General features: G+C 38.0%; 1 protein-coding gene across 1 annotated transcript in view; it reads left to right on the top strand.

Annotated features, from left to right (window-relative positions):
* Nucleotides 1-16,276, top strand: part of LOC115210423 (acylamino-acid-releasing enzyme) — an 89,314-nt gene extending 73,038 nt beyond the window's left edge. The window contains exons 16-23 of the mRNA XM_036502244.1: nucleotides 327-428; nucleotides 4,000-4,088; nucleotides 8,598-8,708; nucleotides 10,325-10,373; nucleotides 11,830-11,860; nucleotides 13,160-13,262; nucleotides 14,706-14,812; nucleotides 16,005-16,276. Coding sequence (XP_036358137.1) covers nucleotides 327-428; nucleotides 4,000-4,088; nucleotides 8,598-8,708; nucleotides 10,325-10,373; nucleotides 11,830-11,860; nucleotides 13,160-13,262; nucleotides 14,706-14,812; nucleotides 16,005-16,107 — 695 coding nt within the window. The 3' untranslated portion in view covers nucleotides 16,108-16,276. The remainder of the gene's footprint in view (nucleotides 1-326; nucleotides 429-3,999; nucleotides 4,089-8,597; nucleotides 8,709-10,324; nucleotides 10,374-11,829; nucleotides 11,861-13,159; nucleotides 13,263-14,705; nucleotides 14,813-16,004) is intronic.
* Nucleotides 16,277-16,413: the final 137 nt, after the last annotated feature.

Here is a 16,413-nt window from a genome sequence, read left to right as displayed (position 1 = left end):
ATATTCTGTCATTTTTCCATTTACAAATTACTGGTACAGGGAATATTTACAAAAATGGTGAGCTGGCAGAATTGTTAGTGTGCCAGACAAAATGCTTAGCAGAATTTCGTCCATCTTCACATTCTAAGTTCAAATTCCTCTGAGGTCGACTTTGCCTTTCATCCTTTCATGGTCGATAAAATAAGTACCAGTTACACACTGGGGTCAATGTAATCGACTTACCCCCTGCCCCAAACTTGCTAGCTTTGTACCAAATTTTGAAGCCAATATTTACCAAATTTTCTGTTGTCTTTTAGACTGTTTTCTGTCTGCCTGTTAAAAACAAGCATTTACCATTTTCATCCTTAGGAGGCCTCATTCGGCTTTCATGGGAGACTTTCAGTTGTATCCGGCTGCCATGTGTTCCTGTGGTTTTGCTGTTCTATTAGGTGGGTGCTGTCTTTTTTAAATATAAGTTGATATTAATGGTTTTTCATTTCATATTTACCATCATCATCATCATCATCGTTTAACGTCCGCTTTCCATGCTAGCATGGGTTGAACGGTTCGACTGGGGTCTGGGAAGCCAGGAGGCTGCACCAGGCTCCAGTCTGATCTGGCAGTGTTTCTACAGCTGGATGCCTTTCTTAATGCCAACCACTCCGTGAGTGTAGTGGGTGTTTTTTACATTCCACCGGCAGGTGCCAGGGGAGGCTGGCAGCGACCACAATCGGTTGGTGCTCTTTACGTGCCACCGGCGCAGAAGCCAATCAAGGCGGCGCTGGCATTGGCCACATTCGGATGGTGCTTTTTACGTGCCACCGGCACATGTATCACAACTACAATTTCCATTTGATATTTTTGATGTTGATGTACTTGCCTCAATAGGTCTCCTCAAGCACAGCAGGTCATGTGCCACCGGCACAAAAGCCAGTCAAGGCAGCGCTGGCATCGGCCATGTTTGGATGGTGCTTTTTACGTACCGCCGGCACTGTTCTTGAGAAATATTTTACTACTCTAGCTCCAGGCTAACCAAAGCCTTATGAGTGGATTTAGTAAGTGGAAACTGAAGGAAGCCTGTCATGTATGTATATATATATGGTGTGTGTGTGTACCCTTGTTTTGATGTCATGTGATATTTGTAAAAGGGTAGCACTGCTATAGAAGTAGCACCATTCATTCTCAGTCTGCTATAAAAAGCTTGTCTGGCTGTGATAAAAATATTACCTTACTTGAAAATAGGTATGGGTTGGTGATTGAAAAGATATCCAGCCATAGAAAATCTACCTCAACAAATTCTGTCTGACCCATACAAATATGGAAAAGTGGTCATTAAATGATGATGATGATATAATACACAAGGTTTCCTAAAATTAAAGCAACCAAAGTTTCAGGCTTTAATAACTATCAATAAATGGATAAGACATGAGAATTATCCATCATTATAAAAGCTTACTGCATCCTCTTTTCTGTTTCAGACTGAATAAATTCAGATTTATAAATTACGTAATGGCTATAGACTGAAATATAGCCATAACCCTCCACAAAGGAGGTGAAAGAAATACAGCTATAGCAAAGGAGATTAAAATTAGCTGAACAACAGTCTGGAAAATTGTTGAGAAATTTCAAGAGTCTGGTTCCATCACTGATTGACCTGGATATGGCCAAAAAAGAAATGTGCAGACCCCTCAGCTTATCAGAAGTACCAATGGAAAGATACAGCAAGATGCTTGTAATTCCATCAGAATATTTGCTTCCACAGCAAGAATAAGCTGAACATTGATGTATCGAATGCTAAAGGAATTTTTGAGGACCCAGCCCTACAAGATGATCTGCCATCATGAGCTCACACAGGTTTATAAGGCCATGAGACTGGAGAGAAGTCGTCTTGTCTGGAGTCTGATTGCTGAAGGCACACTGCCAAATCTGGTGTTCACTGATGAAAATAAATCTGACATTGAGCAGACAGTAAACCACCCGAGTGACCAACTTTGGGGTGTATCTGGCTCTTTCGGAGGTAGACTTGTAAATTGACATCAAAATCCACAGTCAATTATTGTTTGGGCAGCTGTGACAGCCACTGGAAGGTCTCCCCTCGTTTTTGTGCCCTCAGGTGTTAAAATTAACACCCAGTGATACATTAGTGACATTCTGGAAGCTGAACTGCTTCCATGGGCGAAGGAGCACTTTCAAGGCACACCTTGGAGCCTCCAACAGGACTCAGCACCATCCTCCCACAGCTCCAAACAGACATAACACTGGATTCAGAAAAAACATTCCGTCATTCATAGGCACAGATGTATGGCCCTCAAGAAACCCCGATCTCAACCCTTTAGATTTTTCAGTTTGGTCCATTTTGGAGGGTCTTGAGCTCTCTTCATGCTTCGCTCAATGCTCTGAAAGCAAAACTGCTCCAGAAATGGACTTTGATTCCACAAGAATAGTCACATGCCACATGTGAAGCGTTCACACCTAGTCTTAAGGTTGCGATTTGAAGCAGAGATTGTCGTATTGAATAAATGTAGTAATGTCATAATTGTGTTTGCTTAAAACCATTGCATTGCAAGGCTCACACCTGAAATATAACAATATTTTGTTTTGGCAAAATTGAAAAAAGTTGGTTGCCTTAATTTTGGGACACCCTGTATTCAAATATAAATTATATATTTTTAAAATATTATAATGTAATTTTTCTGACTGTTAATCTCGGAAAATATCTCTTAATATTTATGTGTACACTGTTTCTGTTGGTTTAATTATTGATCATCATCAGGAATGTTATTTCTGGATGTGTAGGCAACTGGTTGGATTTGAACTCATGATATATATTTCTCATTTAACAGCAACAGTACTCATAGCCACTTGGTCTCGGTTGCTTTATGTTATCTTCAACCGAAATATTTTGCTTCATTAAAAACACATCACAGCTCACAAGAATTATTATTTTTTTTGTATTTTGTTATTTTTGACTTAATGTTTGTTATTTTGCTTCAAGACATAATTTTAGGGATTTGAAGTTCCTCTTGGACTTTTGATGAACAAATATCATGGAACAACTCCTTAGTTTGATTCCAGAGACCAATGGAAAGTTTACAGCAATTCCATTATTAATGGCACAAGAAGCAACTTAAGTAACAACAAGGCCTAACTGCCAGCTCCTCCTCCTCCATGATGCCCCAGGGAACTGAGCCCTACCCCACTACATTCCATTAGCATTCAATTTCATGTTGTGTGTCTCTACTAATTACACCAGTCTAGCTGAGTGGTCTTTATTCAGTGGGCGGGGATGTCTCCAAAATGTAATATCCAGTATGGCCTGTTGGTCAAAACAACAGCAGTGACAGAGAATGCCTACATTGTGTTGAGCAGTAATAGTAGGTATGAGCAGAATGTGACCTTGTGCTCTTACTATGAGATCTTTTGAGCCCTCATCAGAAGCCTGGTGAGTGAACCATCAAAGTAACCTTGAAGCTCCATCTTCATAGTTCAGGTTTCAACTCCATGGAAAGCACTAATCTCTACCGATGCCCTGACAACTGTTTTTGGTCTTGACGCCAATATTGCACTTCTAAAACAAGTACCACACCATTTGCTTTTTAATTAAAAAAACAATCTCTATTTCACCAATAGTCCCTCCCACCACCATTCCATGCAGCCAAAGCTGGGACATTGTTGTTTATTTTGGAAGCACCACACTACATGTTAAGTTCCTGTTAATCTAGTCCAGCACCATCACCAAGTTGTTTTCCTTCCTTTCTTGTTCTGCTGGCTGGTAACCAGGACGGAGTAGGTTTTGAGTGTTCACCCAAGATCACACTACACCTGAACTCCACCCCGTTAAGTGTTGCAAATATTTAACCTAGACATGCTTCAGATCCTCTTTAAACCCTCTTGGGAAAATGTAGATTATTATAAAATGTTAACCACCAAATGGTAGCCAATATTTAGATGGTCATTAATATTTAGATAGTCACCAACTATATACATATAAAACTAAATACCTTCAATCTTTTATTTCAGTAAATTATCGTGGCTCCATTGGATGTGGTCAGAACTCTATTAAATCTCTTTTGGGTAAAATTGGCCATCAGGATGTACAAGATGTACAAGTAAGTCATTACAAAGAACCTCATGATTGAAGACAGATTTAGCAAAGTTGTTAAGTTTTTTTCTTTCTTTCTTCCCCAATATAAATATCTTCAAAATGTTGAGCCTGTCCAGTCAAAAAAAAAATACCAAGGTTTTTGATTATAGAATAAATTCTATGTTTAATGATTTTGTTAATCAAAGATCTTGATTAAAGAGTTGTTTAATCATATCATGTTATTTGAAAGTAACAATTTTAGTTTATTTTCAGTGTATCAGATTTTAGATTATATATTTTTAAACATCTTATGATATAAATGAAACCTCCCCAATGCTAAATAGGAAATATACATATTAGATACCATACCTCCATACCCACAGTTTGCACAGGTAGAGTAGAATAGTTAGAGGACTGTTAGGTAGATAAATGTATGTATGTGTGTGTGTGTGTGTGTATGCACCTTTTTTTTTTGTATAAGCATATAGATAATATAGATATGAAAATAAACAGATCAACATACTGATGGATAGGTACATAGGTTACAAGAACAGACACATGGAGACACGGATCCACACATATAAAGATGCTCATCCATACATACAAATATGGTACATAGTTGCATAACACACACACACACACACACACAAGGAGACAGAGGTGCATACATATACAAACACATGCTCACACACACATACATAGAAAATACACAAACACGGACATGCAAGCACATAAATATGCAGGTTACGTACATACAGATGCACACACATATATACATATGCATACACACACACATATATACATACATACATACACACACACACACACACACATACATACGTACATGCATGCGTGTATAGGCACACACTAACCCACACACATGTGCACAAACAAACAAAAGGGAATGCAGTGTAAATAACGGACAGAGTCAAGACTATTGTAAAGGTTGCAAGACGCAACGAAAATTTTAGGAAAATAAAAATAAGAAATAAGTGGAAATTTTACCGGTGTGTGTGTGTTACTTTATAAGGCACAAAAAGAAAATTACTCTCCCCAGACACAACAGAATTTTATGAGACCTGTATTAATTGCTACAAAATATACAATTGGTTACTGTCATACCATTCAGTCCACACACCGTTCACTAAAATTACTCAGTAACAACACATTTATGGTACTGGCACTTCTATGTAGACTACCAAACCTTATTAAATGGAATTACCATTTCTACCTCATCTTTGATTTGTTGGTATTAACTCCAACAGTGCTTAGAGTTATGTAACTTTAAACAGCATTTTACTATTTTAAATTTTGTTTTTTAAATGTTAATAATTTTTTTATGAATGTAAACAAGATTTCTTATATACATGAAATATGAGGCATTTTTCAAGGGGTGGGGTTCACTACCATTTATTTGATTCCTACACAAATTTATTGTCCCTCACATCTGTGTTCATTTCCTTAAATCAGTGTTCACTATGTCCCTTATATCATTATCCAATATGCCTCATCATTGCATAATATTGTCACTTGTATCATTGTTCAATTTTTTCTATTATGATTATTATTATTATTTCTTTTTATCTCATGTTTTGTTGGAACTTCTGAAGTCTTGCCTGCATAGTGGGCTTGCTGCCTGCAGCCTACGGTACCATGCTATCCATTCTTTTCAACTATCTAATACTTTCCTGATTATTCTGGCCGTGCCAAGCAGGCAAACCTTTTGTAACAGTTCTACTGGGCACTCTATTCCAATTTCATTTATATTCCCCTTGATGCCTTCTAATACTGTTCCCAAAGACCCAACAATAATTGGCACTATCTTCACCTTCTTCATTTTCCATAGCCGGGCTAAGAGGATTGTATGTGTCTATTTTTTCACCTTCCTTCTTAGCTATTCGTGAGTCAAAGGGCAACATCAACTATATAGCACATGTGGTGCATCTTAGGTTCAGTCTGTTATGCTCTAACATCTGATCTGTTTGAATAGAAAAATCCCAGATTTTGCAGGTCTTTCACTCCGCCACTCTCTGCAGTTTGTGTTCGTACCACGTCTTGCCTCTCTCTATATTCCCCACTTTTCGCACAGTTTCCAATGTAGCACTTTCACTAACTGATCCTGTCGCCACGACTTGTAATGGTTTGGGGCGAGTCTAGAGCACTCGTTCGTGATATGGTCAATGGTTTCGTCCACTCTATTGCAGATGCAGCACAGCAAAGACACTTGCTCATTCCTAAAGTTAACCTTCCAATTTGTGGCCAAAGCTTGGTCTTGCGCTGCCAGTCTAGCGTTCTCAGTCTCTTCAGCCAATCCCACCTATTTTTTCCAGCAACTTCGGTTGTGGCTACATGGAACTGATTGTGCAGTCCCTTCTTGTGTAATTCTTCTTCATGTCCTTTTGGTACTTCTTTATTTATTTTTTCTCAGCTTTCAATACTCCCGCATTCCTTACTGACACTAGCAAGGTTTCCTTACTTTGGGTTAGGTATCTCATTAAGCTCTAAACTACGATACATATGCAGTCTTCCACACTTATCAGTCCCCTTCCTCCATTTGCTCTCTTCATCTATAGGCAATCAGTGTCTGCACATGGTTGAAGGATCTTTCTTGTCTTCCTGTCCAACTCCTTTAGTTCCTCCTTTATCCACTTCAGGATTCCAGAGCAATACCAAACTACTGCGACTGCTTGTGAGTTTATTGCCGAAATTATGTTTCTGGCATTCAACTTTGAAGCCAATATTTTTCTCACTGGTCACAGCTAGTCTTTCTTTGTCTTTTCTTTCATATCACTGTGTTTAGTTCCATTTGCCTCAAAGTATTTATAACTGAACTGAGGTTTAATTGCCTTCATCATTTTACCACTTGGCACCCATATTTCCTTCTGTCCTGACAAGCTTTCCTCATCTCATCACCTTCTTTATTATTATTATGGCGGCAACCTGGCAGAATGCTGGACGAAATGCTTAGCGGTATTTCGTTCATCACTCCATTCTGAGTTCAAATTCCACCGCGATCAACTTTGCCTTTCATCTTTTCTGGGTCGATAAAATAAGTGCCAGTTGGGCACTGGGGTCAATGTAATCGACTAGACCCTCCCCAAAAATTTCAGGCCTTATGCCTATAGTAGAAAGGATTATTATTATTATTATGATCATTATTATTAAAGTAGCGAGCTGGCACAGTCGTTAGCACGCTGGACAAAATGCTTAGCGGTATTTCGCCCATCACTTCATTCTGAGTTCAAATTCTGACAAGGTCAACTTTTCCTTTCATCCTTTCAGGTCGATAAAACAAGTACCAGTTGGACACTGGGGTCAATGTAATTGACTCATTCTCTCCCTCAAAATTGCTGCCCTTGTGGCAAAATTTGAAACTATTATTATTATTATTATTCAGTAGTTCTATTTTTATAGCGTGCTTTCACTTCACTACCAAGTGCAGCTCTGTGTGCCTTGGGTATGTGCTGTGGTTTGTTGTGACGCTCTTATGGTTACTGTATTGAAAGTGTTTTTCGTAGGATGTATACAGTGCCCATTAGTGCAATTTTCTGTATGTTATATATATTTGTAAGTCCTGGTGTGTTCGTTATGTATTTGTCTGAATATTTTTTTTAAATAAATAAATAAAATAAATAAAAAATTATCATTATTATTATTTTTATTATTATTATTATTTTTATTTTTATTATTATTAATATTATTGAGTGAGAGAGCAGTTCATGCCATCAAAGTGACACTGGGGTAAAATATACGAAGCCCAATATACCCATCATGACTACCTGTTTGATAAAGGTACACCAGGCACATGCATCACAACCATATGTGCGCGACATGGTGATCTCATATCAAGATAAACAGCACATGACCTTGCAGGTGGGGCCCAGTTAGAATTTTCTTCAGGTTGAGTAGCCCATCCCGCTCAAACGGTCCCTGAATAAGGGTTGTTTAAGGATGTTGAAAGAACCACCCATGTTTCCAGAGGTGAACTATTCAAACCCCAAAGAATCCCTCTCAACACATGGCTATGATGCTCCCCCACTACTTCTGCTCGTGATCAGAGATGCACATATCGTCAGCCACTAAGGGACATGCTCAACTGGTTACGGTCAAACAACTGACAAGCAAATCTGTGGTATTGAGCAGAATTATTATTATTATTATTATTATTATTATTATTATTATTACTACTACTACAGTAGGCTGGCAGTCATTACAAAATGCTTAGTGATATTTCTTCTGGCTCTTCTGAGTTCAAATCCTGCTCAGGCCAGCTTTGCCTTTCATCCAGGGTCGATGAAATAAGTATCAATTGCACCCTGAGGTCAAAGTAATTGACAAGCCCCATCCACTACAACATTTCGTGTCATGTGCTTACAGCAGAAAGAATTATGTTGTTGTTGTTCCTGGATCTCTTCCTGACATTATTCAATTTGCTCTTTATATTATTGCTCAGTTTGTTTGTTGTTAAACTCTCTGCCCCTTACATCATTAATAAATTCCTAAATGTTTTTGTTGTTTTTTGTTGTTGTTTCAGTTTGCTGCTGAATCTTTATTGAAACTTGATTACATTAATGAAAATCATGTGACTGTGATTGGTGGCTCCCATGGTGGTTTCATTACATTACATCTCATTGGACAGTATCCAGTAAGTTTCACATATTTTCCATTCCTCATCAGTAATTGCTTTCATCACTGTTGTATGTGTCCAGTTTTCCCTTGCTTACCACAAAGCTTGGACAAGTCTTTCCCCACCATAGGATGGTATTGGCTTTTCATCATCATTATCATCATCATCGTTTAACATCCGCTTTCCATGCTAGCATGGGTTGGATGGTTCGACCGGGGTCTGGGAAGCCAGGAGGCTGTACCAGGCTCCAATCTAATCTGGCAGTGTTTGTACAGCTTGATGCCCTTCCAAACACCAACCACTCCGTGAGTGTAGTGGGTGTTTTTTACATGCCACCGGCACAGGGGCCAGAGCAGGCTGGCAAACGGCCACGATTGATTGGTGCTTTTACGTGTCACCAACACGGAAGCCAGTCAGGCTTTTTATTATTATTATTTATTGATACAGCTTTGTGGTTTAGAAGCTTGCTTGCCAATGATGCAATCTTGGGTTTGTTCAGTCCCACTGCACAACAGCTTGGGAAAGTGTCTTTTACTGTAGCCCTAGGCCAACCAAAGCCTTGTGACTGGATTTGATAGAAGGAAACTGGAAGAAGCCTGTTGTGCATATCTGTATATCATTGTCATCGTTTAATGTCCTTTTTCCTTGCTGGCATGGGTTGGACAGTTTGACAGGGAGCTGTCCAGACGCCATCTGTCTGTTGGGGCATGGTTTCTATGGCTGGATACCCTTCCTAATGCCAACCACTTTACAGAGTGTGTTGGTTGCTTTTTACCTGCCACCAGCATGGGTGCATTTATGCAGCATTCACACAAGTGTATTACAGAAGCACCAGCACAGGTGCTTATTAAGTGGCAGAGAGAGAGGGCTTACAGAAATAAATGTGTGTGTGTGTGTGCCTTTGTAGTGACACCAGGTAATGGTTGTAAATGTGCATCATCATCATACAAGCAATATTACTTGAATCCAGTCTTCCATGAGGAACATATCTGGCTGTGAAAGTGGATATTAAACTAGGGTGGCAGTGATGATGACAACAACTTCATCTTCTTCTTCTCTTCCTCCTCGTCCTCCTCTTACTAGTACTACTGCTAGCTGGTTCCTTAATGCTCCCTGTGTTATCTTTAACTTAATGATAATGTTAGTTTTGCACTTATTACAGTGGAACTTCAGTTTACAAATTTAATTCATTCTTGAAGACCGTTTTTCACCCAAAATGTTTGTAAACTGAAACTATTTTTCCCATAGGAACTTAAAGAGAAGGCACAGTGAATTCAAGCACTGAGTGAAATTGGTGCTCTCCTACTTGGCGCCAACCATTGTTGTTGTTGTCTTGCATCTTTGTTACCGAAGACACCATTCATCACCCAAGATGTTTTATGTCAGAAAAATTGTTCATAAACCAATTTGTTTGTGATGAGAAGCATTTGTAAAGCAAGATTCTGCTGTATTTGCTGACCCAGACCATTCCACGCTTCCTTGATATTTACCATTTCACTATAACATGAGTGACTTGTTCCAATGGACAGTTTGGATATAGTAATTCCTACAGTTCATTGCCATATTCTTTACATTTTAAAAATTATGAAAAACTGAAAAACTAAATTTTGAACATGGTTTTTATTTGTTTCCAGGATTTTTACAAAGCAGCGGTTTGCAGAAATCCAGTTACTAATTTGCTAAGTAAGTATTTTTGACTGTCCAAAATATGTCCTTACATTTCATTATTCCTGTTTTAATGTTAAACCCTTTAAATGGATACTGATGCAAAGTTGAACACTACAGAATAGTTAGCTAAATCAGTTTGTCTTAGTGTACACTTAACCATCAACACCTCAGTTCATGCTGTTGTTTATGATGGACTGATGTAGCTGTTTAGTGTTTTATGTGATGGTGGACTCACACAGCTAAGTACACAGCATCCCAAATGACTGTGCCACAGCAGACAACACTGTACAACAACACCTCAAGGGAACTGCTGCAGTGCTGGCCAACCTGCTAAATGGGGTAACCAAATTTCCCTCACATATCATGAGGATCTTTTCGGTTTGACCAGTAGTTTTTTCTAGCGGTGTCATATGAAATTGTCACCCATAATTATGACCCTAGTAACGATCTATTGCATTTCAATCTGTTTTAGGGTTATGGGGTGGGTGAAGGGTATCTTTTTTTCTTCAGAAATGTAAATAAACCCAATCTGTTTCTTAAACGAGGGATATATTCATACGGCACAGAATGTTTTCACCTCATTAGACGTCATTGATTGGTTGAAATTGCAGAAATTGAAGAAAAAAAACAACAAATATCTTACAAACTATAGAATTTTCTCAATAAAGCCAAGAGAAAAAGATGTTTTATAAACACATTCTACCAGTATATGAAGTTTAAAAGTGTTTAGTTACGTGGAAATTATTTTAAAAAACTGCCGATCAAACTGAAAAGATCCTATCATGACAACATCACTAGGGCCAATGACATAACAAAAAGCACCCAGTACACACTGTAAAGTGGTTGGCATCAAGGAGGACATGCAGCTGTAAAAATCATTCCAAAGCAGACATTGGAGCTTGATGCAGTTCTTGGGCCCATTGGATCCTTGTCGAACTGTCTAACCTCTTCTAGCTTGGAACAGGGATATTAAATAATGATGATGATATGCATCTTGGAAAGGAAAGGACACATTGCATAATGTGGTCCTACATACTTTGTAAAGCTTGGGCAGTCATAGCTGGAGTAGGATGACTAAGTCAGGTCTGGCCTGTGGTTAAACAGTAACAACAGCAACAACCCTCTGCATCAAAACATTGCAAATGACATTTCTTTTATTGTTATCCTGGATGCCAGTTGTCAAATTACCAAAGGAGGCATACAAATATATTATTTAGAACTTTGGTTGGCTTTTGAAAATATATTTAACAACAGTAACTCTTACTGGCACCAAACAATGAACAATTTGCAGTATACCAAAATCTCTAATTACTCATATTTAACAGCAGAAACTTTTACTGGCACCAAACAGGAGACATTTTAGAATATCCTAAAATCTATCCCCACCCATTAAATTGGTTCTCCTTAAGATCATCCTGATAATTTTAAATGTAAACACAATTCTTAATTAATCCTTTTCTTTGGGTTACAGCCATATTTGGATCCTCTGACATTCCAGATTGGTAAGTATCAAACTAATCCACCCAATCTTCGTACTTCATTAATTATTATAATTATTATATTCCCTCATATTATCATATATATATATATATATAATATATATATATATATATATATATATATATAATTTAATGTTAAATAGGTATTGTTACCATTAATGATAATGATAATAATAAAGTGGTTCATTCGAAGTGTAGAGTTTATACACAATGTAAGATTCCAATACCTTATGAGTAAGATCCAACAGTATTTAAAATTGGTCGTTCCAAGAACAAAATTTATACAGTGTTGTAGAGTCAAAGGTTTTTATTTAAAGGCACTTTAAATAAAAGCTTTTGACTCTACAACACTGTATACAAATTCTGTTCTTGGAACGACCAATTTTAAATACTGTTGGATCTTACTCATAAAGTATTGGAATCTTACATATATACCATTCTGCCTAAAAAATGGACTACATATTCAATATCCCTACATATCTCACATCTATTTTCTTTCCTCCAACTCATTCTCTATTTTGTATCCTATCTAAATTAATTATTACTTAACCATCCTCTCACACCGTCTCCGATGAAGGGATATAATTAATAGATATTCTGGAAACAGCTGTAAGACCTATCTATAAATGTTCTAATATCTACACAGCCTTGGTTTTTAATCTCATTACGCAAAAAATCTGATTCATGACATCTCCTGCTTTTGTCTCTTTCTCTCTGTTTCGCCAGACACTCAACTCTCCAAGTGTTCAATTCCTGATCTCTCTTGCTTCTGCCTCTTTCCTTCTTGCATGCATTTCTGTTAATACCACACACATTCCAGTTAGTCCTACAGCCATCCTCATAATTCCATGCCCACCCCTGTTAATCCCTCCCCCTTTCCTATTAATCCTACACCCACCCCTGTTAATCCTACACCCACTCTTGTTGATCCTTTGAAGATATCTGTTAATCCCAATCCCGTTTCTATTAACCCCTGACCCGTCCCTGTTAATCACTCACCCACTCTTGTTGATCCTTGGACATCTCTGTTCATTCCACATTCAAGCCTGTTAATCTCCACACCCATTCCTGTTAATCCCAAACATATCCCTCTTAATCCCACACCCACCCATCCCTGTTAATTTCACTCCCACCCCTGTTAACCCCATACCCAGCTGTGTTAATCCCCACACTCTTTCTTGTTAATCCTCCACCCTTCCTTGTTAATCTCCATGCTCATCCCTGTTAATCCTCCACAACTCTTATTGCTTTCTATTTTTCTGGAGTTTTCTTCTTATTCGTTTCTTTGTTCCATATTTGCAGGGCTTTCGTTGAATGCGGTCTGGATTTCAAACATGGCAAAGTTGCTGACATGGAAAGTTTAGAAACTTTCTGGAAGATGTCTCCAACTCGTTATGTTGATCAGGTGAGAACAAGATTTCTATTCATCATCATCATCATCATCATCATTTAACGTCCGCTTTCCATGCTGGCATGGGTTGAACGGTTTGACTGAGGACTGGTAAACCAGAAGGCTGCACCAGGCTCAATCTGATCTGGCAAGGTTTCTACTGCAGGATGCCCTTCCTAACACCAACCACTCCGTGAGTGTAGTAGGTGCTTTTACGTGCCACCAGCACAAGGGCCAGTCAGGTGGTTCTGGCAACGACCACACTCAAAAGGTGTTTTTACGTGCCACCTGCACAAGAGCCAGTCCATTGCCCTGGCAACAACTATTCATTTCTGAAAAATTACTTTCTAACATCATTTAGTTTCTAAATGTTTTAGAAACTCAATATACAGTAATATCTTTTTCATTAAATGGGCAAAACTATTGTTTCTATTCAAAATATTGTATGGTTTGTCATTTCTGGACAATTAAAAGTTACTGCAAATTTGTACCCTGTCTCTTTTCTTAATTTGTTAAAATCTAGTTAATAATTTAGTTGTTTTAGTTAGGAGCTACCAAATATCCCACTCTACTTCATATCCTTAATGCCGTGTAACATGTGGAGTAATATAACTACAGGTCTCAAAGGGTACTCTAACTGTACCCATGTCTCACATATGGTACCACAACCATAACCTCATGGCACAAAAACTTATTGCATATGATACTTTATTTATTTATTTTTTTCTTTACTACCCACAAGGGGCTAAACACAGAGGGGACAAACAAGGCCAGACAAACGGATTAAATCGATTACATCGACCCCAGTGCGTAACTGGTTCTTATTTAATCGACCCTGAAAGGATGAAAGGCAAAGTCGACCTCGGCGGAATTTGAACTCAGAACATAATGGCAGACGAAATACGGCTACGCATTTCACCCGGCATGCTAACGTTTCAGCCAGCTCGCCGCCTTGATACTTTATTTTTAATGACCAGCACAAAGGAGGATGGACACAGTGCTCATGGCCCTTTGTATTCTTTTAAAATACATCCCTTTTTGTTTCAATAAATTTCGAAATTAACGAAGAATTTATTAAGATAACTTTGTCATCATTAAGCTGGTTTTTAGAAGATAAATTAACGAGGAATTTTGATGGAAAGTTTTAGTTTAGATCACTTTAAGACAGAAGGTTTTGTATCATAGTCCCAGGTAGGTTACCACCAACAGGCTTCCATGCAGTTTCTATTTTGTTCATAGGTTATTTGGTAACCCAAAGCTATAGTAGAAGTGTTACTTAGTGGAAGTGAACCCCAAACACACAGGTAAACTTCTTAACCAGACAGCACAACCCTGCCTGTCTTGCACTAAAACCATTTCCACAACCAAAATTCTCGCTTCCATTTCTTACGTAATGTTTTCTTTACATATTTGTTTCTTTGTTTTTGTTGTTGTTATTTTACTTGATTTCTTTTGCAGGTTATTACACCAACAATGTTCATGGTTGGCACTGCTGATCTTAGGGTCCCACCAAAATGTGCTCTTGAATACTACAAGGCTTTGAAAGCTCGTAAAATCCCTGTCAGGTTGGTTATTAGGATTCATTTCCTCATCCTGTACGAAATTTGATACAAGTTAAATTATAATTGCTGTATGTCTGTCATATTTTCTGATATTATCTGTGGTGGCAAAAGTATTTCTCGCAAAAGTTACCAGGGTCATGAGACAGTGCTCTTGTGTATATTATAGTAAGCCTCGTGCTCAACCCTGATGGTGCAGATCTATAATTAAAGACATCCCAGCTATGATCATCCTGTCTTTTATTCAAACATAAGTCTATCTAGAAATACATTTTTCAATGTGTTCTTCTTTTTCTAAGATGTTAAGGTATATATTTCTTTACTACCCACAAGGGGCTAAACATAGAGGGGACAAACAAGGACAGACAAACGGATTAAGTCGATTACATCGACCCCAGTACGTAACTGGTGCTTAATTTATCGACCCCGAAAGGATGAAAGGCAAAGTCGACCTCGGCTGAATTTGAACTCAGAACGTAACAGCAGACGAAATATGGCTACACATTTCGCCCAGCGTTCTAATCTTTCTGCCAGCTCACCGCAGATGTTAAGGTATAGTTTAAGGGAAGTGTATCTACTATATTTAACAACCATGAAGAGGAAAATTACTATTTTTAAATCCCACACGAGATATTCAGCAACAGTACTTTGGAGTAAAGATTGTTTGCCAACATAGCATAGCAGTCCTGGTTTAGGACGAATGTTGCTTTAATTTAGCCCCAGGAGACATCGTCTCCAGCTGGCTATACGATCTGTGTTCTTATATTTTCGAACAAGGGAATCTAGCACCCCCACCCAGCTCAAAACAATATCTGTGTATGTTGGCAAACAACCATGAAGAGGATCCCAAATTAATTGGTGTTTGTGTGTGTCACTCATGAAATATTGCCTTCCACAATAGCAACATTAACAGTTGATATATTATTATAAGAATAGTGGAATGGTAAAATGCTTTGGGTGGTAGGCAAAGTGCTTTTCAATATTTAGCTCAAATATCTCTGTTCCAAGTTCAAATTTTGCCAGGGTGAATTTTACCTCCCATTTTACTGGGGTCTTTACCATTCACTTTACCCTGCCCCCAAATATGTAGCTTTGTAACTATGCTAGAAATCAGTATTTCTGAGGTATTTTAATTAATTCACTCGTCATTCAATATTTCTGTTTAATTGATATTTCAATATTTCCATCTTTACATCAGGTTTATGTCTTATACGGAAAATAGTCACCCACTGAACAAAGTCGACGCAGAAGCTGATGCCTTTGTCAACATTGTTTCCTGGTTTTGGTATTATATCTGTTGACCTATGAAACATTTTTTAATTCCTGCTAATTCCTCTAGCAGCTTTATTGGTTTGCCAATTTCTTCCCTGCCCTACCTTTACCCCCCTCCCTACTGAATCCTGCACCACCACCACCACTTCTCATTAAACAAAAATGAAATAAACTTGAGAAAATCTGTTTTATTCTTTACAAATAGTCCAAGTTGTTTATAACTGCTTAAAAGAGTTTTTTTTTTTTTTTTTTTTTGCAGTTTGATTTCAATTTTCCATTTGTTACAACCAGTAGTATATATATATGTATATATATATATATATATTCTAATAATT

Source organism: Octopus sinensis, linkage group LG4, assembly GCF_006345805.1.
Source record: "Octopus sinensis linkage group LG4, ASM634580v1, whole genome shotgun sequence".
Taxonomy (NCBI): domain Eukaryota; kingdom Metazoa; phylum Mollusca; class Cephalopoda; order Octopoda; family Octopodidae; genus Octopus; species Octopus sinensis.
Note: the sequence above shows the minus strand (reverse complement) of the source record. Positions and strands in the feature narration are given on the sequence as shown.